This window comes from Amphibalanus amphitrite, unplaced genomic scaffold, assembly GCF_019059575.1.
Source record: "Amphibalanus amphitrite isolate SeventyFive unplaced genomic scaffold, NRLGWU_Aamphi_draft 000485F_arrow, whole genome shotgun sequence".
Classification (NCBI taxonomy): Eukaryota; Metazoa; Arthropoda; class Thecostraca; order Balanomorpha; family Balanidae; genus Amphibalanus; species Amphibalanus amphitrite.
This window is the reverse complement of record NW_024881979.1, coordinates 182,721-210,687: the sequence shown is the minus strand read 5'-3', so window position 1 is coordinate 210,687 and position 27,967 is coordinate 182,721. Positions and strand designations below refer to the sequence as shown.

The following is a 27,967-nucleotide window of genomic DNA, read 5'->3' as shown; positions in this document are numbered from 1 at the left end:
TTTCCAAAATCTTGAACTGAATCTTGACAATTTCTCGTGACTACTTCACGACCATGATACATGCATTTCTTAAATTGAACTTTTTGAGCCAAACACGTACACATATGATAAAATGAATGTCACCATCGTGTCCTACGGCCCAAATTACCCATACAACATGTGTCATAGACTGCGAATATCAGTTTTGATTTTCGGGGATATGTGCCTACCCGGTTGACCTGACCTTGACCCTGACCTATGCTTGACTGACCCCTACATGGAACTGACACTCTTGTAGGCCTTTTATGATGGATTGTGCACCGTTTTGACAGAGTTTCTGACGAGAGACGCCCATTGCGAAGTCCTGAGGTCCATGCTACTGAAAGTCCGATTTCCGGTGTTTGACCTGACCTTGACCCGACCTGTGACCTCAAAATTCAACTTTAAAGTACTCATCTGAAGCGTCTCGTCGCGTTCTTTCGTTTGCCGCCTCGTGCGTTTCGCTGCGCCTATTGGTTCTCGAGTTATCGGCTGGGGGCGTTTAACGCCCCCCCCCCCCCCAGCAAACGGTGGGTGGCGAAATACCCCAGCAACTGCCGGGTTAATTGCAATATTACAACAGCCGACGCACGTCATGTGCTTCGAGCCATTGAATTATGAAGCATGCACTAATCAGGAATACATTAGCTATACGTAGCTGGTCAGCGTGCAGTGACTGACAGCTGTTTGAAGAAATAAAATAAAACGCGCTCACTACCTTCGCGCACACTTGCCACACTTTCATATACTCATGTACCTACCCCCGACATAAACTCGTAAAGGTTAGGCTCAGAGGTATTAAAGTAAGATTATTCACTTTGTGTGCCTCCTGTGGCTATCTCCGCATGAATCACCATTCGTTGAAATATTTTACGGCAGAGGTCAGCGGCCAGCACTAAAGCTAGATTATCCACCGCTGAAAGCTGAATCTATTTCGGCGCTTCCACTGCATTACCCTTTGCATCGTCCCATCACAGCCTGTTTCTCGTTGATTTCTCTCGGGATCCTGCTGGTCCGGAGGGACACATTCCGCACATGAACGACATACTTTGCCTCTTTGACTAGCGACACACTCGCGTTAGCGGCTGCGTCCATTATCAGCCAGAAATCCCTTCGCTGTGTCCGCTGGGACATGGAGGGCAGTGCGAATAAAGGCACCGGAAGCACAAAAAGTGCTCCATATCTGTTTTTTTTCTTATGCGAAAAATGACCCTAAATACATTTGGTCTGCGTGTGTTGACACCTTATTTTCTCAGTCCAAAGTCTGTTAGAATGTCGCACACAAACATACCCTCTTCCGTAATATCTAACCAGATTTCTCGACTATCTCGTTTTCCTATTTGGCCCGATGCATCATCGGAAAAACTCATCCCTGCTCTGCATGGTTGGAGCGCCTCAGCGGTGCGGCGGCGGTGGTGGCAGTGGTGGCGGCGGCGGCGGTGACGACGTGAGCGGCGGCGGTGGCGGCGGCGGCGGTGGCGGCGGCACATACATACAGGGGCGTCACCGCGCGCCGGAGTGGGCCGGCGCCGGTGACGGAGAGGCCGGTCTGACGGTCGCTCGCTGACGGAGCGGCGCAGGGTGGAGACGGAGCGCCTACCGTGATGACGGAGAGACCACAGCCGCGGCCGGCCGAATACAGCAACAGCGACGGAAATAACTCTCCGGCGAGGGCGTGGGAAAGCGCACTCACGACTGCCTAGAAATTGGCGGAGAGGGTGAAGGTATACCTATTTAGAGGTGATGATAATTTGATGTTGTTTTGTCACTTAGAGCTGAAGGCATTCGAAGGATGACATTGACCTTTCGATCACCTAAGCTTTGAGCTGTGGGAAACAGCTTAAAAGCTATGAGCTTGCGGAACATAGTATTTTCTATATCAACGTTGAAATTCTGAGCTTCTGAGCTTATCTGATCTGTAGATATGAGTATCTGATCATCTGAAAGCAGCATACCCGTAAAGTCTTACGTTGACCTGCATACTAAGCGGAAAGCCAACAAATACAACTTCCAACATGATGTCTTAAATAGCGAACAAGCTTCCAACTGCAGTGGATTTCTATTACCTATTGTATAGTCTGGATTCCAAAATCCTAGGCCATATTGCGTCGGCCTCACGGCACTCGAAACTATCCGCGACGACTACGAGATTCATGTCACAGTGCACTCTGCTTCTGTGTAACCTTGATCTTGACTATCAACATGATTTCCGAGCAACGATGGTGTCACTACGATGAGCTGCCAACAGTACTTTGTTGAATAATTCATGGTAGTATAACATTGCATCTGTAACATGACAGCTAGCCAGCCGAGCTACGTCCTTGCATCATGAACGAAACCAATCGAAAGCTGGTGCTATGCGTGCCATTCTGAATTTTATGACTACACAAATGCAAATAGGATTTTTTTTTAAATACACAGCGGCTATCACCTAAGAAACGATCTTGCTTTTGAATTATGCGATTGACTTGCTATTATAGCTCAGGTCCATTTCGATGGAAATACAGTGATTAAATCCTGTCAGTTTATCATTTCCGTTAAGTCAATCGCCGACTGATTGTCCGTTTGGCCAATCACAACCAGATCAAAGATGTGGTTCTACATATAGGGAGAAATCGTCTCAAATAACCAATCCAAATGAATAGCCATGGCTGCATTCCTCTCGGTGACAACCATGGTGCAAAAAAAAGACAACCATGGTGCAACGGGCGACACTATAATGTGGTGACGCTACCGTTGTGTGCAACAGGATGCACGAAATGTTCTCAGCTCTGCGGCGAATTATTATGAGTTCTTTTATTTAAATATATATCTCCGTGGATTTTCCTTGAGTCCAAGCCGAGTCAATATCCCGATTGTTGCTTTTGCCTTGACTCTTTCTCACGCAAAATGGTCGCTGGCTCTATCAGGTAGGTGATAATCGGCGGAGGAAATTGATGATCAATTAATTGATCGAGATTTTCGTCCCTTAGGTGGTGGTCTTACTTCACGATTTGAGTCCATGGCTTTGCGCCCTACAAACGGTGTGTAGCTGTAGCTGTTCATGTAGCATGTGCATGCCCTTGTTCCATTTCACAAAGAATGAATGAAGCTGTTCCATGGTATAGTATTTCATCTCCTAGGATGATACCTTCATCACAACGGAACATCTGTATATGTTTTAAGGTACAAATGACAGCGTACCAATAACACGTTCGAAGATTTTTCGCCTTTATTTCATCTATTTCCAGATCCGATGGTTGCTTTTCCTGTAATGTGTTTTCGTGATGCATTTTCATATTGGACGTCGGCAGGTAGGCCCATAATAAAAGAATGGCCGCATAGAAAGCCACAGGAACAAAACAAAGGCCACTGAAAGAATTTCCAAACAGCACTGACCATTACTTAGACCAGTTGATGAGGGAATAATGCTCTAGTCCGGGCCGGTCCGAGCTGCTTAACTAAATGTGTGGTACTTTCCCGATGTTAAGCTAATGCAGTGGTTTCCAAGACGGACGTCTCATCAGGAAAGTGGCAATGAAGGTCAAGCCGGACCTTGGAGACTGGTGCCTGTTTGACCCGATGTTTGTCGGACATTAGCTGCCTGCATCTCCTTCGCTGTCCATGGGCCTTTTTACCACTGCTCCACTTCGCAGCCTTGGGTCGTCCCCTCTGGCAACCCGACTTGCATTACTGAATTTCACATACGAAACTCAGGCCTTATTGCCTCCTCGCCATGCCCAGCTCAACAGAGCGGCGCCTTGAATGTAGCTCACACAACTGACTGTAGTGACTAACCCCACCGCCGCCACGCGCATGTCTGGATTCGGGAGGTCCGGACCCGATCACTGCTCGCCCGAGCCTCCCATATGATCGCTGCAGTGATGACTCTGGGACCCTGCAGTGACGACTCTGGTTCGCTGCAGCGACGACTCTGGAGACCGTACAGATTGACCCACGCCGGCCCCGTGGCGGCCGTGAAACCACCGCATTTGACGTTATGGTGTCTGCTCAGTGAATGGCAAACGGTCGGCCCGGGACGGGATCAGAGCTGAGCGGAATTCAGAGCCGAGGAAACTGAAACTGAGCCATGGCTATGAGAGACAACGAGAGATAGGATTTTAGATGACGATTCTAGTCACATGTCCTAACAAGCCATGTGTGAAAGTATCGAGTTGGGTTTTGACCTGTTTATTTCAGTGAGGCCCAAATAGGCTGGCACTTGATGTCACCAGATCAAGCGAAAGCGGTGCGCCTGAATATTCGTCATATTTCACCTCGGGCCCGCTGGCCGTGGACAAAATGAAGTAATATTTAAATCCATTGAGTCCCATCGAGGTCAGATGAGGTTCACTGGAATCCATCGCAGCCTCTGAGAGGCCATCGAATCCTCTGGGGTCGGCTCAGTCGATGGCAGTCGATCGGAGTCGATCGCCGCTGGTCGAAGTCCGTTGGCGCCACGCCGTCTGCTTCAGACATGCGGTGCGGCACCGCAGGGACCGTAGCACGGGGGGGGGGGGGGGCTATGGGCTCGGGCGGTGAGCCGGTGGTACGATACTTACGGGTTTCTAGGGCTATATATGGGGAGATGAGAGTGATGACAGTACTCAGATGCATACTCCATTGATGCAAAAAGACGGATAATGCTCCGATACATCGCAATCAAAGTCTGTTCGTTGTCACAACTCGTAAGTATACCGCATCACTGCTCGGAGGTACCCCACCCTAGTGTGTCCCATATTCCACCAGTCCTGCTGGGTGTACCATCAGTCCCCGCTCGGTATCCCACCAGTCCGCTCGCTATCCCACCAGCCCTTATACGAGTAGGTATCCAGCCACCACCGTCCGTCGGTATCCCGCCGGCCGAGATTCCGATCTTGTTAGACCTCTCATGGTGGGCGCTGTCGGACGATATTTTACGCACGGCAGACAGTGGTCTGGTGCTGCCGAGCCGGGGGCCGCTCCCTAATGGCAAATCAGGGCCGGTCGGCGGCAAATTGCATCAGAGAGCGCGAGCGGGCGGCGGCGGCGCCGGCCGCTAGCCCGCCTCAATTAGGCCATAACCGGCGATCAATTCTCACTGATGGGCCCATGCATCGCGCACAGGCGAATAGCTCTCGGCGGCTGCTGCCACCGCTGCTGCGGCGGTGACAAACGGTGATCAACAGCTCGGCGACGTCTTGCCGGTTGTAAGCGGAGGGGTGGCCCGTCGGTGGGCGGGCAGACACGGACGGAGACAGCTCCACTCGGTGGCAGACGCGGACAGAGACAGCTCCCCTCGGTGGCAGACACGAACAGAGACAGCTCCACTCGGTGGCAGACGCGCACAGAGACAGCTCCACTCGGTGGCAGATACGGACAGAGGCAACCCACTCGCAGCTCAGACACGGACAGAGGCAACCCACTAGGCGGTCAAGCAGTAAATAACCCAAACCACTCGACGGTATTTACATTTACAGGCACGGAAGAAGACGCCCACTCAGAGCTCAGCTAAGGAAGAAGACACCCACTCGACGGTCAGACACGAAGGAAGGCAGCCCACTCAGCGCTATTTACGGACAAGGGCAGAGACACCCACTCGACGCTCAGGCACGGGAAAAGGCACCTCACTCAGCGGTCAGACAAGGACGGAGATGCTTCGAAAGTCAATCGCAGTTCTGTTCGAGTGGATGTTTAAAGATCTGTTGAAGTGATTTAGTGAGGCCAACACCGAAATGTGAGCGGAGCTCCAGTTAGCATTGGAGGAAATAACAAATGACGACGATTTTCGCCCGCGGTTGACTCGTGACAGAAAGAGCTGTCTTTCTTTAAATCGGCGTTCTTGTCTATAAATAGGCATAATTAGTTAAACTACGTTGTGCCCACTTCAGACTGTCTGAAAGTTTTGTTACTATTTCTGGCTGAACGTTTGTCAGATTTCACATAGGTCTGCTTTGGCTCAGTCTTGGAAAACTTTGTATGTAGTTACCTAATCTTTGGCTAATGGCTAATTGTCGCTAAAATATAAATACATAAATAGATAAATAACCAAATATGCACAAAATTAGACATCGAGCAGCGTGCATTCATTGCAATTAAATGTATCGGAAACAAGCACCATGCTCAACAGAGATGGGCAATGTACTCACCTGTGAACGACACGTTGAGTATGTAGTTGTTGTAAAACTGTCCTCCGTCGTACTTTCTCATCGCCATGCACACGTCTCTGTGTCCAGGGCAGACGTCGCGGTGCAAACTTTGCAGGGCGTGCGCGTACGCATACACAGCGTCAATCACAAACTGCACCTTGGACTCCTGCACGAACCCATACTTTGGCAGCAGTCGCAGCTTAGGATCACACGGCACCTCAGCCGACACGTCCAGCTCGCACTGAAACAGCGTCTCCCAGTACTCCTTGAACCACGGGTTGCGCCGGTTGTTGAACGGCGTCAGCGACGCCATGTAGTTGTCAAACTCGGGAATGTGTTTGGAGGACAGTTCGACAGTGATGGCGCCCTGAGCCACGTCCTCCAGGCCCTGCACCAGGTTGTCCTGCTTGCCCCAGCCGTCGCTGGCGATCCAGAAGAAGCGCTCCGATAGCATCATCCTCTTGGCGGCCATGAGAATCCCCCTGGAACACAAAGATCGGGCTGTAAATGAAACTTCCACCGCAGTCAACAACTTTTTATTGCGAACTTTGGCCACCAAAGGGCCCTTCATCACAAAAAGACTGGCAACTTGAAGGATTATAGCACTAGAATGAAAAAGCGCTTCTATCGTGATGTTTACCACTTTGCTGTATGCATTATGCAACTGTGCTTCTATAATGTATATAATTAAAATCTCCTCGGTCTGGCAAATAGTTATTATGTCATTCAATTTCAAAACATCTATTAAGCCATTTATACAACGATCTTCGTAATCGTATCATAGATCAAGTGATAACGCATAAGGATGATGTAAATATTTTAGATGATTAAATTCGGTTTTCATGAAACTTTTTAATTTCTACTCAAAAGAAGTAGGTAACTTGAAAAAATATCCCTGGTCAGGCAATTTGTTCTGCAAACTGTTCATTGGTGCACGACTGCGTGAAATATAGAACATTTCAAGAAAAAATTGTGTTGGATTCCTGCCATCAGCATGAACCAGTCAACTAGCATGTCAAGCTTGTCCTTTTAACGAAAGCTGACAAGATAACTGATATAGACAAATGACATCATCATTTTAAATCAACGCTTTTCACGTAAAACCAAATGTGAATTAGGTAGTTAATTATCCGCGCCTTTCAATCGTTAAAAGAACTCTGATTAACTATGCTAATCATAATTCAATGAAGCTGAGGTGACGTGGTACATACGTAATTACTAGTTCCCTACTATCTTTCAGCTGTGGTAGCCATTTTCTTTAACCCGCGCCCCGCTGGGGGGGGGGGCAGAATCTGCCCCCTCCCGTTTTTCGCCAATAACTTCTAAACGCGTTACGCCAGCGACGTCAAACTTTCCGTACCTTATCATACATCAATTTGACACGTTCCCTGAAAATTTGAGCGAAATCCGTCGGGAAATGTTTGAGAAATTAACGATTTAGTGACGTCATGTTCGCCATTTTCGCTTCAAAAACGGCAAAATTTCAAACGCCGCTAACATCTTCATTTTCTAAGGAATCAAGACGTAACAAAAAAGGTTATATGTGATTCTACTTTGTCTATCAAATGGCTATCTCGGTTTTTTGAAAATCTTGGATTTTGGCCCCAATTTTTTTCTAAAAAAACTGATTTATTTTAGAAAATAATTATAAAATCCAAAATTTTGAGTGTATCGAAAAAAACCGGAATATATGTCAAAGAAGTGGTCTATGTGCACCTACATACCAATTTTTAGAAGAATCGGTTCAAAAATGTGGAAGTTATTCAAAATTGTATGACGTCCTGACGCACAAAATTTTTGAAAAATGATTTTTTTTTTTGAAGTTTTAGACCTCGCACGGAAACAAAAATAGCACCATTCGATTTGCCGTAAAAAACTGCATCAGATAGACACCTTTTTAGGCCTTAACAACCAACCTCAAAATTTGACCTCACTTGACCTGACCTTGACCTGACCTCGACCTGAAATTCATCCAGAGGTGGTCCATATCACTTATTGAGTGTGCCTATTGAATTCTATGGGTAAAATGACCCATAAAACATGTGTCGCACATGCCCTTTTCTATATTTTGTTTTTGGTGACCTGACCTGACCTGACCTGACCTTGACCTTGACCTTTGAATGACATTGTATGCAACGAATATTGTCTTGGTAGTCTAAGAACACGTTTTGGGCAATCAGTCTCAGTCCATTCTTCGGCAACTACGGTGCAAGGCCGATACTGTAGAAACTTGAATTTTGTACCCTTGACCTGACCTTGACCTGACCTCTGACCTACTTAAGCAAAAAAATTTGGGCTCTTAAGATCCGCCTTGTTGCGAGCTTTCGATTGCCGTTTTCCCCGTCTTTCTACGACCATCGGTTCAGAAGTTAGACAGGGGGGGGGGCAGAATCTGCCCCCCCCCCAGCAGGGCGCGTATGGCTGAATAGCGCAGCGGGGCGCGGGTTAATTAGTGACACCTTTTATAAATTGATATCCGCTTGTGCTGACTACTCAGACACACCAGGCACGCCATCGATGGCGCTACAAGAGCTTGTTACGGCTTTGTCCAGTTAAACCATCTGTATCAAATTGAGTGAACCACGCACAGCGCCACTATCGGTCGGTCAGTCGGTGGGTGGGTCAGTCTGTTCGCTATTGGTCCGCCCGCCCTCCTTCGGCAGCTATCAGAGAATGGGGCCCCTTAGCAGCGAGCCAGCACCGAGCCGGTTTTCGAGCTAATAGGATCGCTGGTACTTGTCTATATATACCCGGAGCTGCTAACAGCTCCAACTAAACCAGTGCGATCGACGCAAGATCTAAGAGTTAAGCAAGCTGGCACTTGTTGGAGCAAATGTACTGTTTAAACAGTAATCCCAGCTTTTAGCGCTCATTGTGGAACCATCAAAGTTTGTTCCTGCCAATACATTAAAAGATCGTTGAACTGTATATGTGTGAAGCACCCTGGCCAAGAATATCTTGCAACTGTTGCACTCTCAGTTAGGAATAAGGAGTTTCGCATAATGCATGGAATGCATATCAGCTGAACACAAATTTGAACAACCAAGCACTTTTCTGTGTCTGCGTCTTATCTTTTCAAGAACTACAGGAATCCGCGGCAACCTCAATGACGGAAGTTGACGAAAATCTGGCCCGCAGCGCTGAAGGAAACTGTTCAAGTTTTCCTGCAGCCAGACATATCACCTCTACGACCCTAGTTTCGCCTGCAGAGGAAAGTTAACGTTCGTCGTTCGGTTGAAAATCGGACGTATCCGCCATGGTCAGATGGCTGCGGCAACGCATCGGAAAGACCGAATATCCATCACAACACAACACACTGTGCAGCTCACATTTGCGGTGAGGTTTCATATTTCCTGTTTTAGCCTGGCTGTACTCGTACAGGTCTGAACCATCGTGTCATCGATACACCATTTTGGGACCATCAGAGAACAATAACAATCATCGAATGCCACTCTTCGACAAATGTCGGGCTTTTGTCGTCACGTTCTGGCCTTAGCGCTCACTCCCGTGCTTACCTCCCAGCGATGCATGTCATCCATTTGGCCATTTGAGGCCTGCCCTCGGCGCCGCCTGCCCGGTGCCGGGCGACGGCTCCTGTCCTTACGTCCTCAAACACGAGGCAGTGCCGAGGGCAGACGGTAAGGGGCAAGGAAAGGAATGTGGGACGAGGTTAGGTGGCATGATGGGGATGGGGGCGGGTCGCCTCACCGCACAGCGTCGTCTCCTCTCGCCCCCACGCGGCGACTGACTGTCTGTGCGGCGGCGCGGTCAGCCCTCCTCCCCTGTTTGTCACCTAGGGTGTTATCACTGCCGGCGGCCCGGCCGTGTGTACTTTACTGCCCCGTTCTCCTCTCCCGTCCCCTCCCCGCCCCAGCCTCCAACCCACGATGGCCGCTGCGCCTGCGCCGGTCTCCCGTCCGTTTCCCGCTGGCCAGAACCTCAGTTATCTTTGTGCGATAACTAACCGTTCTGGCCTTAGCGCTCACTCCCGTGCTTACCTCCCAGCGATGCATGTCATCCATTTGGCCATTTGAGGCCTGCCCTCGGCGCCGCCTGCCCGGTGCCGGGCGACGGCTCCTGTCCTTACGTCCTCAAACACGCCAAAAACCGCCAAAACGGAGTGACCTGTAGGTGTTTGCCGTATGATGGGCTGATGATCTACGGGACGGCCCTCTCACACTCTGTCTATTCCGCCCTTCCTTACGTGCTCCAGGAGGGGCGGCGTAAAGTGGCCTGCTCAGTCAGGCCCGGCCGCGGCCGCGAGACGACCGGCAGTTGGCAAGGTTGGTGGGTAAACGTAACCTATCACACAATGGGGGGTTGGGCTTCGACTCACCTCTGTCACTTGGTTTGGTTGTTTTTTTCCAGCGCCTGGTGGGGGGGGAGGGGGTGGGAAAAATCGCACAGGGGAGGTAAGAGCGTCGCCGCTCTATTTGCCGAAGTGGACGCGCCGCGGCCGGACCGGCGGTTGGGTGAGGGCGGGCGCCCTGTAGCACAACCAACGGTCCACGGTGGGGAAGATGGCGTCTCGGGCGGCCGGCCCACTTGCCGTCTCCTCCGGCGGGCTGCGACTGGCTGGGGAGCGCGTGTTTCCAGTTGCCTCGATAATGTAGGAGTGAGGGGGAGAGCAGCCGGTGCCCGAGTAAAACCAGCGCTCGTTGTGCGTCAGAGCAATAGGTCGGCGGTGGTTTAACATCATGTCCGATTAAGCCTGCACTGGCTCGTCATACTAAGCCAGATAACGTGGGGTGGGTAATGAGGGAGGGGAGGGGAGCTGGGCTGACGCTGACCCACGGAGCCGTACAGCGCCGGTGGGTGTCATCTTACGAGGGACACACACGGAGTGGGTCTCTAGGCGGCGAATTCGGCGACATGGGTCAGGAGGAGACAGAGTCCGGTCGCTCGCCCGTCGATGCGTCCCCGTGGTCGCCCGGCGCTCCGTGCGCCCGCGGTACGCCGTCTGCGGGGGGGAGGGGGTGCCGTTGTCCTGGCGTTCTTGACGGCGGTGTCTGCTGCGTCGCCTGGTGTCCTCGCTATTAGCACTGGAGGAGCTCTGCCGCTGTCGTTTCCTTGTTCCGATGCCACGGCTATGGGTAACTCATCGGACGCCCCTGCGCCGTCTCTGCACGCCTCTCTCGCTGTCTGAACTGTCCGCCGACCCGCTGTCGGTCCCCGACAAGCTGCTCTGCCGCCGACGGTGTTGTGCGCGGACTGTATGTCTAGGTCCGATGACGCACTGGAACCTGTGGTCTGTTGGTTCGTCTGCGGCCCTTATCTCGTGTTTTGACGGGCCGGGACCGGCCAGTGCCGCCTGCGTGGCGACGGGCGGCCCGTCTCCCCACGTGTTGATTGCCGAACTCATGGCCCAGTGCGGGTGTGTTGGCCGTGGGCCTTATCTCTCCCCTGGCCGCCCGCCGGCCGCCGCGGGGCCGGGCGGTGGAGACGGGATCGGTGTCCGATTACACGGGGCCCAGTGGCCAGTGTCCCGCGCTGTGCCCGCTGGTCTCGCGGCTGGCCGTCGTGGAGCTGCGCAGCTGGGCGCTCCGGGCGCCGCCGCTCCCGTCCTGTGGCGCCCCGTGGGGCCCTCATGTTGGCTTCCCAGGCCCGTGGCCGGGAGTGAGCCTGTCACCGGGGCCGCAGGAGGCCCAGCTCCGAACATCGCCAGTGGCAGGGCCGGGCGTTGGCTGGCCGGACTGAGCTGTTCCATTCCTACTCGACACTCGTATGTGACGGCGAGACGTTAGACCATGAAGTGGGTTGGCCGGTCCGAAGAAGACGTGCGGTGCCGGGACAGCAGTGGTCCTTGTGCCGCGTGTATGCGGCTGGGGGGCCTGTACTGTACGGCCTGTACATGCCGCTGGCGGTCCGTGGGGATGGTGTGAGCAGCGCCCGAGGGGCCTGGGGGTGGGGGGGTGACTGGCGGTCCGTGGGACCAGGGTGAACGGCTGGCGAGCTCGTAGGGTCTGCGCGTGACCAGATTGTGGTCCGTGGGACCTGTCTGCGGTCCGTGGGACCGGTACATATACTTACGTGTGGCTGGCGAGCCCGGAGGCGTGCGCGTACAGCTTGCGGTCCGTGGGACCGGAGTGAGCAGCTGGCGAGCCCGGAGGCGTGCGCGTACAGCTTGCGGCCGTGGGCCGGAGTGAGCAGCTGGCGAGCCCGGAGGCGTGCGCGTACAGCCTGCGGTCCGTGGGACCGGAGTGAGCAGCTGGCGAGCCCGGAGGCGTGCGCGTACAGCTTGCGGTCCGTGGGACCGGTGTGAACAGCTGGCGAGCCCGTGGGGTCTGCGCGTGCAGCTGTGCAGTCCGTGGGACCAGTATACTTACGTGCGGCTGGCGAGCCGAGGCGGCGTGCGCGTGCAGCCGACGGCCCGTGGGACCGGTGAGAGCAGCTGGCGAGCCCGTGGGGTCTGCGCGTGCAGCTGTGCGGTCCGTGGGACCAGTACTTACGTGCGGCTGGCGAGCCGAGGCGGCGTGCGCGTGCAGCCGACGGCCCGTGGGACCGGTGAGAGCAGCTGGCGAGCCCGTGGGGTCTGCGCGTGCAGCTGTCCGGTCCGTGGGACCAATACCTACTTACGGCCGGCTGGCGAGCCGAGGCGGCGTGTGCGTGCATCCGACGGTCCGTGGGACCGGTGTGAGCAGCTGGCGAGCCCGTGGGGTCTGCGCGTGCAGCTGTGCGGTCCGTGGGACCAGTACTTACGTGCGGCTGGCGAGCCGAGGCGGCGTGCGCGTGCAGCCGACGCACAGTGGGCCGATATGCCATTCTAGCGCGACAGGGCCTGCATCTTCGAACGGAACCCTTGGTTTTTCGCGAGTAATTCACGTAAAAAGCGGCCGATCGCAACGAAACTTTCAGTACCCTCGCAATAACCACTTTTACAGCTAAGCTTAAAATTTCATGACCCTGACCTTCATGATCTTTGACCTGTGACCTTTCGAGACCATGTTTGGCCGGAATCGCGATTCAGCGTATGTCGGCTCGCATTAGCCGCGGGTTTGCAGTCTTTTCTTGGTTTAAAGCGTTCAAACATGGGATATTATGTTGCTCCCATGCATTAGAATGGGTGTCAAGGTCACCAGAAGGTCAGGTAAGGTCATTGACCTTTGATGACCTTGGTTCACTTTTTCGAGTTTTACATGTTTCTAGGCTAGTTTTTGGAGCTGAATTCGAATCTAGTAACCATTTGAACATTTACTATGTAGCTTTGGTGCCTTCGTAACATGTTACAAAGCTGTCAGAGGCGGTTGCCACCTACTGCAAATACCCGGCAAAACCCTTACTAGTTGACCTGACCTGACCTGACCCGACCTGGCCTAAATGTATGAAGACATCAACTATGACCTTAAATAATATTATATTCGTGATCAGCACCCAAAAAACCCATAGGAGCCACCCTTTACGACGTTCTAACAGGTCCCGATTTTCCCAACTTTTGGGTCATTGACCTGACCTGGAAGGTCAATCGATGACCTAGGACCTTACAATTGGGTATCATCAGCTTCCTCTTGTCACGGGCAACACGCTCGTCTTTTCCGCGAAGCTCTAGCTCGATCAGGGGCGAAACGGCGGGGGTCCAACGGACCCCTTCTATACGTTCGCGGCTGGAAAAACACCACTAGGGGCGAGGGTTAAGCCAAATCTGAGGGCTTATTTCAGAAAGACCGCTAAAAGAGCAATTGAATGCACTTTTCCGCGACGATGTAGCTCTATTGGTCCCCGATGTAAGAGCCGGTTTTCGATAAATGTTGATAAATGCAACATTCTACCTTTGATGACCTCTGGTGACGTGACCTTTGACCTGACCTAGAAATGACTAATTACTCCATCTGGAATTTCGGGCGCTCTTTCGAATGCCACTTACTACGTGTCGCTATGTGGCCCAAGAGCCGAGTTAGAAGGGGAGTGTTCAATCAACACCTCCCGGCCCGGCGCGTTAGACGCCGAGCACCGGTCTGGCGCGGGTTGATGTTTGGCTGCTACATCCAAAGTCGCAAAAAGTCGCAAAAAATGACTGTCGGATCTTGTAGTGCAATGAATTATTGACATGTAGCGAGATTTTCGAAGCGGTACTCTGCGGTACTTTTTTTTTTAAAAGTCTATTTGTGTGTGACATCAATTATGTGAAATTATATTTTCGTCTTTAAATCTTTGCGGTGCCAATACATCATAACCAAGTAAGAGTTCGCCATTTTCATGTGGTTAGGTGTGTTCTGCAGACCCGGAGCTATCGTTTGATGTATATAAATGTGGAATTCCTCCTCAAATTGTGATTGTTTTCGTAGATCAAAGATACGTTGTCGAAGAGTGCGGGGGACGAGTTCGGTCCAAACGATTCCGAAGTTCGTGTTTAAGCTGAGTTTTCGCCATGAAATAGCCTTTGTGTTGGAAAACAAAGACCACAGCAATGTAGTTTGATCATTTTTGAACAAATTGGTATAGGTTTCATTGCACATCCACAAAGTTCGATTTTTTTACCCATGTCGTGCTAGACCTGGCGATCGGCCCTGTGTGCGACGGTCCGTGGGACCGGTGTGAGCAGCTGGCGATCCTGTGGGGTCTGCGCGTGCAGCTGTCCGGTCCGTGGGACCAATACCTACTTACGGCCGGCTGGCGAGCCGAGGCGGCGTGCGCGTGCAGCCGACGGTCCCTGGGACCGGTGTGAACGGCTGGCGAGCCCGTGGGGTCTGCACGTACAGCTGGTTGAGATAGTTGCACACAGCAATATGTATAGCGACATATATGCCTGGGGACCAGAGTTGGTCTGTGTTACGCTACGTTGCGCACTACGTTACGCTACGTTTGCTTTTCCAAAACTACGATACCGAATTACGATACGTTATATATATTGCTACGTTACTGAATAACGGCATTTGTTAATAAACGCAGCACATTATTTGATCGTACTACGTTATGCAATATGTCATCATCCACTACCCAGTGGAAACGGTTAGTCTCTAGTAAGCCAAATACTGCGCACAATGATCGCCGGCTTTGCAGCATCGTCGGTGCGGCAGTGCCTACGCGCTACTCGCTAGATGCGCTGGACTTCCGACAGGGAATTCCCTGGGACTCCCCAGTGTGAAGTCCCCGGTGTCGGTCCGGCCGGAAGACTCAGTGGTATTCATATAGCAGGCGTCTCATATCCGTGTAAACGGCCGGAGGTCTGGTGACGATATGAGTAAACTGAAAAAAAATATGTACCTTATACAAATACGGCTGACCTGAAATTGCTGCCGAATCCATATCGTAGTTCCTACGTTATTCTATTATTTTCCGTACTACGCTACCGAAACATCCCAATTACGCTACGAAACGGAACTGACAGTTACGGGTTACCGAAAACTTCAAACTAACGTAACGTAGGCCGACTCTGCCGGGGACGACTGACCGCGCTACGGGCTGCTCCCTCAGCCCGCCGGTACGACGGTGGTGGTGGCTGGTAACAGCCAGTGCAAGGTCCGTGTATGGGGCTTCTAAACGCGGCGGCTAGCGGGTCCGTAGGATCTAATGTATGCAGCCGGTGGTCCCTGCGAGCTGTGTGTGCGACTGGCGGCCCGTGGGGCCTAATATGCAGGCGGTGGCCCGTGGGAACCGTGTGGCGGCTGGCGGGCCCGTGGAACATAATGTAAGCAGCCGGGGGTCACCCATGTGTGCGACTGGCGGGTCCTTGGAGCCTAATGTATGCAGTCGGCGGCCCGTGGGACCCATGTGTGCGACTGGCGGGCCCGTGGGCCTAATGTATGCAGCCGGTGACCCGTAAGACCCGTGTGCGGAACTGGCGGGCCCGTGGGGCCTGATGTATGTGTCGGTGGCCCATGGGGCCCGTGCGTGCGGCTGTCGAGCCCGTCGGGCCTAATGAATGTATCCAGAGGCCCGTGGGGCCCTTCTGTGCGTCAGGCCGGCCCGTGGGGCCTTGCGCGCGGCCAGTGATCCCTGAGACCCATGCACGCGGCTGCCGGACCCGTGGGGTCTAGCGCATGCGTTTAATAGCGACACTGTTCACACCCAGAAAATGTGCCCGGGGACGACTGACCCCGTCTCGGGTGGCTCCCGGCCCGCTAGTACGGCAGTGGTGGCGCGGTATGGCGGACACTGAGTGCGGCGTGTGTGCCGTTGGGTCTTCTGAAGTGAGGCTGGTAATGGTAGCGTAGCGGACCGGGGCGTCCCGTCGGGCGTCGTCATAACCCGGGACTTACTTGGAGGTGGCTCCATTTCCGGCTGTTGGACGCTGGTATCCTGGTACCCCTCGCCTCACCACAGAGTATCGTCCGTCCACGCCTCACCGCACAGCGTCGTCTCCTCTCGCCCCCACGCGGCGACTGACTGTCTGTGCGGCGGCGCGGTCAGCCCTCCTCCCCTGTTTGTCACCTAGGGTGTTATCACTGCCGACGGCCCGGCCGTGTGTACTTTACTGCCCCGTTCTCCTCTCCCGTCCCCTCCCCGCCCCAGCCTCCAACCCACGATGGCCGCTGCGCCTGCGCCGGTCTCCCGTCCGTTTCCCGCTGGCCAGAACCTCAGTTATCTTTGTGCGATAACTAACCGAAAACATTCCAATGGACACTGCAGCACACATATCGAGCCTAGCACAACAGAGACCAAGATATGGACACCGTTTATCGAGCCTCTGCTAACTACAACAGAACAGACCGTTTACGTTTACGGACGGACGCTGACGGTCGATGTCGTGCGTGATGCTATTGCGTGCCGGCCCCTGCTGCGAGCGGTGTCAAGTGCTGTTAGTACACTCGCCCACATGGATTACTGACAGTCGGTGTATAGGAATGTTGTGTGAGTGACAACAAAAAGCAAGAACAGTGGGAAATAATTCCACCTCTCCTGTGTGCTATTCAGGCTTAACCCGCGCCCTGCTGGGGGGGGGGGTGTTTGAACACCCCCCCTTGTGGTTTTTCGCGAATATCTCAAAAACGGCGGGGCGGAGCGCCGCCGTTTTTGGTACACCTTATCATACATCAATTCTACACATGTTGTGAAAATTTCAGACCAAGGTCATTCAAGGTCAGGTCACCAGGTCACTTGAAGTGACCTCACCTCATAAAAACTTTCAATGTCTGTCATAGCTACACCGAGTGACCGATCGCTTTGAAACTTTCAGCGATTGCTAAGAGCAATAGCATGTACAAAATGTATATCTCAGAATTTTGATATCGATGACCTAAGGTCAGGTCAATTTTGCGACCTCCCCATTATAAGTCAATGGGAGAAAATTGAAATGCGCCTCTTTTGGATGAAAGACATCATAAACACTCCCAAACACCGAATTACAAGTGGTTTAGACACACTGAACTTGAAAATGGTGTCCGTGACCCTTGTTTATGCCCTGAGGTCATCTTAGGTCACGAATGGTATCTAACAGTTTTTCGCAAATAACTTTTGATAGAGGCATGCTAGAGCGATGAAAACGCCTTAGATGTGTTCAGCTCGACGATACGGATCGACTGATATGCAACATGACCCTTTCCGGTCAGGTCATGACCTTGACCTGAGGTCAAATTTTCAAGTTGACCTTTCAAGGTCAAGTCATAGTTCATTCGATGCGTCTTGACGAGAGGAACACGATGCCGGTAAAAGTAAGCTCGTACAAGGCTTGGGTCAAAAGTTATTGCAGAAAAACTGTTTTCGAAAAAATCGGCTATTTTTGCAGTTTTTGCCCCCTGCAGGCAAAACCGTTGACGTTAGGTCAAATCTGAGAGAATTACTCAGAAAGGGCGTTAATAGGGCTATCGAATGCGCTTTTCCGCGGCGCTGTAGCTCTATTGGTTCCCGAGTTATGCGTTGGCTTCTTGGAAATTTTCGACATTCGGCCTGGAAATCGGCGAAATTTTGCCTTCAATGACCTCTGGTGACCTGACCTTTGACCTGACCAAAAAATTGACCGAAGTGATTTCGTCATTATTTTTTACGCTCTTTCGAACGCCGCCTTCCGCGTATCGCTACGTGGCCCAGGAGCTGAGTTACAAGGGGGGGGGGGGTGTTCAAACACCCCCCCAGCAGGGCGTGGAAATCCAGGACCCCCAGCACCCAGCCAGCAATTCGTCCGGGATGCGGTTGGGGACGGTAGGGATATGCTCCGGATGTCCCGACTTGTCCCTACCGGGTTGGGTAGGCTTGGGTTGTCCTAATCGATACCGGACCTCGATGGCCGGCGGTAGGGGCGACTCGGGATTTCCGGACCGCATGCTTAATCGGTTGGGACGCGGTACGGATAGCCCAATCGAATCCCATGTTTAGACAGGCTTGTGATTTACGTTGTTATCCCAACCGATCTGAGAAGGCGCTTCGGGCACCATATCCGGTGGCCCAGAAAGCCTGGAAAAGCAATCAGATGGGCCGCGTGCAGGCAGACGCGTCCTCTGAGCGCAGCGGCCAGTCTAGCTGCCGCGTTGGTCAAGTGTCGATCCCTCCTTTGAGCTGCTGCCTCTCCTTTGAACTGGCTCTAGCAAGCGGTCGGTTCAACTGTTGTCGTTGCAGGGAAATCAGTCCGTCTTTGAGAACAGGGTGAGTATAGTGCACACTTCATCCGTGATGTAAGGAGCGGGAAAACTGTAGGTAATAGAAATTGTTATGTTCGTTGTGGTTGTACGGCATGTAAATTACACTCGTGCTGTCGCATGTTTGATCAGTTATCATGGACAGAAGATGTTTGGTCTCATTGTCAAGTGTCGTTAATGGTTGCATTGTAGGTTTGAAACCTGAATTACCAGGCATACCATGTGAAATGTCAGATGTGGGTTATTTCTTAGTGATTTTTAGTGTGTCCCAGACTTTGATTAATAACCTCTTGGTCATTTTCAGATGCTCTCTTCGCACAGTGGTGAACCGCCCGACCAGATACCAGCCGTCTAATTTCGCGGTGGCTCTCAGAAGCTCGTGACGGCAGACGGACACACTGTTCGCAGAGGAGCCGACACGAACAAGGCGCAGGCCTGCTATAATGACTGTGAACAGTGAACACCGGAAGTGAGTCCGCTGTGCCAGCGCCTTGCAGCGGCGCTAAGATGATGGCCGACGCCACGAATGTGCTGGCCAGGCTGTGAATTTGTGAAAATTTGACCTGTGTGCAACCAGTAAATTTGTGAATATATTTCAGTGTCCAATGTAATTCATTTTTTCGTGCAGGCATTATAAAGGTTGAGTTGGAGAATAATGAAGAGGCGAGGGGGTTGCGGTGGCGCAAGCAAAGTGGTCGCATCTGCATAACAGCAATCTGCGGTTATAAGACTGCGGTTAATATGTCAGATGCCTGCGATATTCCCAAACCGGCCGTGCGGGCCGAGTTGGGACATCCCGATCGGGATCGGAGTTCATCGCTTGTTAAAATGCCATAAGGCGGTCCGGATGCGTGCGGGATTTCCGAACCGGTTGTACGGGGAGATTTGGGGAATCCCGATCGGGATCGGAGTTCAGCGCTTGTTAAAACGTCATAAGGCGGTCCGAATACGTGCGGGATCTCCCAACCGGCCGTGCGGGGTAGGTTGGGATATCCGGACCGTTCCAGCCCGTACAAAGTGTCTCATTTCCCAATCCCGTCCCACTCCGGTCCCGATCGGGGTGGTGCGGGCTGAGTCCGAAAATCCCGATCGGGAACGGACTGGGATTGCTGGCTGGGCAGGGCGCGGGTTAGAGGTAGTGTGCCAGCTTTCCTGGACCTATGGAGTTAATGGCCCAGATAAGGAGAACCGGATTTTTAGAACTTATCCATACCTTCAAAACTCATGGAAACGTCTTAACACGCGCAGTGGAAGGGTTGCGAGTACTACGCCCAGTGGAAGGGGGGGCGGATGTCGCCCCCCCCTAAGATCTCAGCTCCCACTGGAGCTAGAAAGACGAAATTTGGAGGGTAGGTGGGGGCCATGGGGAACTCTGTTGTGTGTGAATTTCATGACCCTAGGTCAATATCTTCAAGGTCAAATGAGGTCAAATGTGGTCAAATCTGCCATATTAGCGACTTTTTGGCGTTTACACGCCGATAACTCAAAAAGTTACCGGCCGATTTTATTTTTTCTTTCACTGTACGAAAGAACAAACATTTGGGAGTATGTATGGTGAATTTCTAGATAATCCAACAAAAAATATGGCAGTTAGAAGCCTGCTAAGGGTAAGATGTCGCCGGCTGAAGCGGGATCGGCGGACGCGGGAAACGCGGCAATCACAATTTTGTGTTTACACACTCATAACTCAAATTATTACCGGCCGATTTTCAAAATTCTCTGACCATATGACTGCCTGTACATTTCTCAGTCTTCTCACCGAATTTGACGCGAATCTAATATAATCAGCGGTAAGGAGCGCGATGTAAAGACGGAACCGTCCCGCCCCGGCACAGTCTACAATTCAGGCGGCGCGTAACGGCTAGCGCCGGCCGCCGCGCCGCCGCGCCACCGCGGCGGCAGGATGTTTGACTTTACACCGCTATTACTAGAAAAGTTGTGAACCGATTTTCTTATTTCTTGCACAAGAAGATCTGCAATTCAATTTTGGACAGGTAGCCAAAATTTCACATTGATATTAAGTTCGCGGCGCGAGTTATTGGCGAAAAAAAGGAGGGGTGGGCGAAATCCGCCCCCCCTTCCACTGCGCGTGTTAAATTCTTCAAATTTTGAGTACCCCAGTGCGAACTTCGCCCCGACGGGTTGTCGGTCGTACCCCAACCACATTTCACACCATGATGAACAATAAATGCACACACTGAAATCGCTATTACCGATAGGCCCATCCAATCAAGTTTCGATAAACCCGTTCATCATCATCTCCTGCGGTTTCGAACACGCCTGTTAGGTCGTGCGGTAGACCGCACCCAAAGCCAGGACCCCGGTAACGTGAGGTAGCCGAGTCGGGGCAGCGTGCGCTGACCCAAGCCGGGGCCGCGCGTCCTCCCGGTGTCATGTGATAGCCCGGGGCTGCCCGGGGATGCGGTAGACCGCGCCCAAAGCCGCGGCCCCGGCTTGGGTCAGCGCACGCTGCCCCGACTCGGCTACCTCACGTTAACGGGGCCCTGGCTTTGGGCGCGGTCTACCGCAGGTGGCTTCTGCTCATACTTTGTGGTGCGGTGGTGGTGCGTCGGGCCGCGCGCTCTGACTTCGGCCAAGAAAAATGCGTCAGCTGATCATTGTCATTTCTGCCACTTTCATGTGGTGAGAGGGGTCATAACTTTAGAGACGGCTGTTTCATATCAATTATTTTACATAAAATAATATTTCAAACCATAAATTAATGTTTGACAGCCAAATTAAAGAAACAATACCAATACAGGCTTACAGTTTAAATTCGACATTGTGTTGTCTACGATTAGACAGCTGATAACTCATTCCCGTACGTCGTAACTCTATAATGACCTTTGCTTATTGTCACATGTGCGCCGCATTCGCGATTGCTGCCGACGCCTGTTTGCAGGTCAGCCCACTACAGTTGTTATACATATCGAAAAACCGATAAACTTTTAGGCGAAAAAAAACAACACTATTTTAGGCCCATTTTTGATTTTTTTTGCGATATTAGGTAAAAACAGAAGCTTCTTATCCTAGGAAAAATAAAATGGGAAATCATTGGAAGGTGGCACACTACCTTTAACCCGCGCCCCACTGGGGTCTGTGTATAACACGCCCTACTGGGGGGGGGGGGGCTATTCATAGCCCCCCTCCTAACTCCGAAACTACTGGGCCGATCGTCAAAATTCAAACGGCGTCTGATAGCCCCGGAAAAACTGTCGAGCGAAACCTAATTTCATTGACCTTGAGGTCACCGATGACGTCACAGGTCAGGTCAAAGTAAAAATTATTAGCACTTTGGCTTGTTCACATTTTGGGCTCTGGCCGCCGTCTTACAAGTCAGATCAGGCTCATTTTTGGTTTCCACACTCGTGAACAGATGCTCTAGATACCTTGAGGGTACCAAACTTGTACTTTGATTTTCAGGTCAGGGTCAGGTCATCACAGGTCACGAAAATATTATATCATGCGTCGGTCACGTGACACATGTTTTATGGTCCATTTAGGCCATAGATTTCGAATTTGATGTCGTCTGTGTCATACAAGGTCATTTTGAGTCGAAATTAGCTTAGGTCAGGTCACTTTCAGGTCAAAAAAGGTCAAATTTTGAAGTTGAAATTTTTCAACAAAAAAAGGTGTCTATTGGATGCAGTTTGAGCTCAGGAACACGATGGTGCCATTTATATTGGTGTACGATGCCAAATACGTACTGAAAAATTGATTTGAAAAATTAATAATTGTGAATTTTTTGCAATAATGCGTATAACTTGGCCATTTTTGAAGATATTTAGCTAAAACTTGCTAGAGTTAGTCATAATCATGCGTTCTGTCACATATATTCCGGTTTTTTCGAAAAGTCAAAAACTTTTTGAAAAAAATATAAAAATATAAATTTTGAATATTATTATATAAAATTTTTTCGAAATTTTCAAAACTTTGAAAATCCGATATAGCAGTTTGATAGCGCGGTCAATTCTGAGTTCTTTCATGCAAAGAAATTGGATCTAGCTTAAAAACTGAGCTCTTGGGAGCGATTGCCGTGATTCAATGTTTTGCGTCGAAATCGGACGAACATGACGTCACTCTGACGTCATTTCCGGCCGACCTATAGTAGCTACGAAGTTCAAATTTTGACACAAGGTGTCAAATTGATGCAGCCGAAGGTACTGAAAGTTTGGCGTCGATTTGTCAAGCGGTTTGGAAGTTATTGCAGAAAAACGGGAGGGGACCATTAACCCCCCCCCCCCCCAGTGGGGCGCGGGTTAATGGTCATATGCCTAGAATATCATATTGCGAGTCGTGCAGGTGAGTGGAATCTTTAAAAGCTTTCGTTTGTGCGGTGTATGTATAGTGTTAGTATCATGCATGCAGGTAAGCATGCATGTTTGAATTAATATATATGTATATATGTATGAAGTAGCATATGCTATGCAACACGTGCTCCCCATGCTATAAATATATTGGCAGTGTCTAGCATAAATCTGTTCATATCATCTGTATGACTGTCCCTCTTTGTGTAGCGCGCAGTTATCAATCGTCCTGAAATGTCCTTTACCCTTTTTTACTTGAAACGAGAAAAAACGTAACAATGTAAAGAATGGCTCGTCGCTTTGTATCGTCAGCTGCCAATCATGGCCTTCTACCAGCGTGGCAATATGTTGGGAGTGCTTTAATGGGAAAATGGCCGGCGGTAATTTTAGCAGGATGAATATTTCACCGTATACGTCAATGCTAGGCGTTCTCCTATCGATCAGCATTCGGACAAATGTCGCGCCACTCCGCAGAAGTGGATGAACATGTGCTCGAAAAAGGAATGCAATATAACAAATTGCAGAGCGCTTTCTGTTCTTGTGTGGAGTGCAATACATTTAGAGAGTCCTGCTTTTCACTTACGGTCACATCGACCAGCTAGGTACCTAATTTCAGCTTAATTGCATCCTTCAGGACCGATTTTAGATAAAGATAGATAAAGATATGCGCAAAAAGAAATGACCGTAGTAAATGGGTCTGAAATGAAATGATTCACAATGATCTCTAAAAACACTAGAGCTTTTGCTAACATCTCCCGAGATCATTGATTGATAAGTATTGCCATTAGCTGCATCGGTTCAATCATTTTGCAGCCAAAGTTACTATCAAAAAGCATCATGCAATTAATAGCCCTATATTAGACAGACACAAATATAGATACATGATTTATTATTGGCGAGCTGCAACAACACCAAATCAACGCCAGCTCGTGTCTTAATCCAACGCTCCTCAGATCCCTGCTTTTTAGCATGTATATTGAACGCTTGTGTCGGAGTGGATCTTGAATTTCGCACACGGCGCATATTAGTCGAGCCATCCGTGCAGGTCCGCTAGCGGATGACAGGAGCAATTTGAGAAAAGGAGAAAGGAACTGGGCGACTTGAGGCGCTGTTATTGGAAATACGGTGGCGACGGTGATAATATAATGCGGCGGCGCGACGGAAGCGTTTCATCCGGCCCAGAGAGGGGGAATACGATTGCCAGCTCTCTCTCACCTCGTCGGAATCCGGATCGGTGGGGAGATGGCAAAACAGACGCCCGAGAAGAACGCCGCCTCAGCGAAACAATGGCCACTCGGATGTTGCCTTTCGGGTGTTACGATGCGGATTACACATTACAGTTAACGATCCAACGTCGGCCCAACGTTAGTTGGGAGCTCGCCCTTGCGAGCCTAACGCGAACGCAGATCCAAGCGATGTGCAATATCCACTGCCAAGTGTAGCTCCGGCTTTAGCCATTTTGTGTGTGTCCTATCAACCCTCTAGCGTGTAGCCAGAAATAGATAATCCGTACAAGGGCCGGACTCTCATTCAGTCGTGGCTCCAATTGCGGCATTGATGCAGCCCTGGAAATACCGGTCCACTGCAATGGATCTCGTTACTAGCCGCCCTAGAATCGCGCCGTCATTAGCTTATGGCCTGGGTGAGGCTCATTCACACCACTGCGGCCGGGGTCGCGGCAACAAAACAGCACAGTGACAGGAACAAACGTGGCGCAAGACAGAAACAGAGGTGGAGCAGCAGCAACAGAGAGGCACCTTTATAACGCAAACAGCCGTAATTGCCAAATTTGAGTGGGCCTTCTCAGTTGTTGCTGCTGACATGATTTTTTTTCTACTGGTCGGGAAAGCCTCCATATTAACTTCACCGACGCTTGACGAAATGCGCAGATGAATATGGCTGACGCGAGAATGGTCCCACCGATAGCAGGCCTTTTCTGTTCATGATACTCGCTGTTCTAGGAAGCCGAATAGCCCACTGAATTGAAAATCTTTAGGCTGTCTGGACCTCTTTCAGTTCTGTGATGGCATACATTTATTATTTTGTCTGTGGCTCTAATACATGCCAGCGATTGTCAGCGCCGGGATTCAAGGTGTTCGAGATATTCCGAAGATTCCTCAGTCACTTTATTGTGGAACTTTGCCAGGTTTCGTCCGTTTCTGTGAAAAAGGACGTCACATTGAGAGTTCGTGGAGTACTTCACATTGATCGCCGAAATCAAAGGGCGTATTGAGCAACAGGTATCGGAAGCCACTGTCTTTAAAGCGCGGTTAATCAGTTTCAGTGTTCGACTGTGTACCGCTGTATAACAAATCGCCCTCCATTGTCATCACGCATGATATACGATGATCGCGGCGCGTGGCTGTCCGCACCGTGACTGAATAGAGATGGCACTGGGTGTCACCGGCGCTGCCGGAGCCCCCAGCGCTGTCACCCGCCCCGGCGATCATAAAACCGGCCCGATGTCAAAGGTCAAACCCCGCGGGGGCCGACAGCGATGCCGAGAATGGCGCATAAAATAAAGCCTCGGCCGGCGCGGTGTCAAATGATGGGGGAGTGAGGACCGGGCTACCAGTTAGCTAAAACCACCTGCCAGGAGAATGGAGATCGCGGTGCTAACAACAGGATGATATGTATAGCCCGTATGTGTTCAGTCCTCATTAGCATGCTCGTCTAGTCATGCTTTGGTCGCGACACAACCTTTTAGTCTGGCAGTCATGGATCGCATTACAATTTGCACACTGCACATACGAGCTATCGAGCTTACATATAGGAAAATAACTTTATCTGGTTGCACAAGGTTTGTCTCAAAGCGTCTCAACGATGGCAACTTGCATTTTATGCATTATGCCTTTGCCCTGTGCACGGACTTCCAATTATAACTGGGGAAAAAAAATCAATCCACTAAGAGAAGGAAAGCGGATATTTTTATCCAGAGCGCTAATGGCCAAACACTTTTCAGGCTTGACGCCTTTCCGCCCGGCTGCAAACACTGCGAAAAAAGGCCCAACTTTTAACTAGCAACGAAACTACGCTTAACTTCGGGCTTCAGTTTGGCCAAGGAGGATGTCCCTGAAGCGAGAGTGAAATAGATGCGGTGTATCATCTCCACGGAATAACGATTAAATGATATCACATAGTTCCAAAGGGCTCGATTGAAAAACTACTTAATTAAGCGTTGATAGCCTGTCAAGCTGATTTAGAGAAGCTGACTTCATATTCATTTAGTCGCCTAGTGTATCTTACAGATGCCTGAAGACAAGTTCATGCCATCATTGTAGTTACTCTCGTCAGAGTCAGTGAAGTTACTGTATAGTGTCAACTGTCAGTCAGGTTGCCTTCATAAGGTTGCCTTCATTAGAAAACTTATTGTGTGAATATGCATTATGCATAGAAAACTTTGTAACTGTGAGCATTACCAAAAAATCAAAACAATTATTTCACACGAATTGCTTTAAGAACACAGCCAACACTTACCTCGCATCCTCCGCCCGAACGAAGAGGACCACCGCTCTGGCCATTGGCTTCTTCTTCAGGCTCAGGATGATGGCCTCGAAGTGTTTGGCGACGGCGTCGCGTGGCACCTTCTCCAGCACCGCGATGCAGATGTTCCTCTCGACGGCCTGACGCTGGAAGGCATCGATGCCACTCTCGCCGTACGATCCTTCAGACGCCACGGTGCTGACGTAGGACCAGTTGAAGAGCTGCACGACGTCCACCAACGCCGTGGCCTGGAACGTGTCCGGCGGCACCGTCCTCGCGAAAAACTCGAAGCGCGACTTGTCGCTGAGGCTCTGCGCCGTGGAGGCGGGTGAGATCTGCGGGATGCGGAACAGCCTGAACAGGTTGGCAGCGTTGATGGAGATGGTGCTGTAGGAGGCGCCCACCACGCCGCTGACCGGCTTGCTGCGGTACTTGGGCTGCGGGGTTGAGAGGTCGGCGCACTCAAACGACACCGTGTCCATCACATCCAGTGAGGTGCGGATGAACTCGAGCGACTGGTTGAGCGCGTACGTGTCCGTGCTGCACGTGTCCAGGATGTTGACGCCGATCGGGATGTCCGGCAGCAGCGAGTCGTCGCTGTTGATGCGGTCCACGGCGAACAGCATGGCCTCGAGCCGCTGCAGGCCGCGGTTGTAGAGTTTCGGTCCGCACGGCGCGTGCTCGCCGCGCTCGTGCACAGGGAACAGGCCGCCCAGGATGAGCTCGCCGTCGAGTAGCACCGAATGCTGCGCCAGCGCGGCACCGACCAGGACGGCAGCCAGGAGCCAGGGCCCGGTCGGAGCTGCTGCAGCCAGCCGCCGCATCATCCGGCCGGCTGACCGCCAGCTTACCCACTCGGCACCGCCACCTGCGGACAGCGCAGACAGGTCAGGACTAACTGGATCCGGGCTTCGGAAGGGTGAAGGGGTGGCTCCACGGGCTGCGGGGTTGGACGGAGGAGGCCTGCAGTCAAATTACAAATTACCTAGCCCGTAAATGTTCATGTGAACTCGCTTGCTACCGCAATTGACATGCTCTGATCTTAATTAAATTATCAAATTGTGTTTCGCCAATCTACACCAACCAACGATCCAATTAGTCCAACCTACAACCGGAACAATTCAGTAGCAACACACCGTCGTGCAATAAACATTTGTCTCGCCACTGGAACGGTCCCTGCTCACGACTGGATGGTAACATCTGCGGTGGTCACCGGTCGGCTCCAGCTAGCCAAACGGTTCCTCTAGTGTCCTCTGCCCAGGAAATGACGCTCCTAAAGGGTATTACGGGAACTCTGGCCGCTGGATTTTCCCAGTTATATTTTAGCTGCAAATGCCGCTTAGGGATTTCCGGAATTGGCCTAAATGGTGGTTGGCTCTCAATTGAGTGAAATGGAAGTTTGGCCATCGCTTTCATTAGATTGGCTTCATGGTCAGTTTAGGAGAATGAAGCGTCGTGTGGTATTTTAGAGGTTCGGGGCAGGCGATATAAAAACGCTAAAACGAAGACCTGTGGGAAATACCTGAGCCGCAGTCTTTGTTTG

At 51.3% G+C, this 27,967-nt stretch overlaps 1 protein-coding gene across 1 annotated transcript in view; it reads right to left on the bottom strand.

The window, feature by feature from the left end:
* The window catches only part of LOC122392408 (metabotropic glutamate receptor-like), a 29,445-nt gene extending 2,155 nt beyond the window's left edge, over positions 1-27,290 (bottom strand). Inside the window, exons 1-2 of the mRNA XM_043387232.1 lie at positions 26,419-27,290; positions 6,126-6,607 (exon numbers count right to left, since the gene is read on the bottom strand). Coding sequence (XP_043243167.1) covers positions 6,126-6,607; positions 26,419-27,251 — 1,315 coding nt within the window. The 5' untranslated portion in view covers positions 27,252-27,290. The remainder of the gene's footprint in view (positions 1-6,125; positions 6,608-26,418) is intronic.
* Positions 27,291-27,967: the final 677 nt, after the last annotated feature.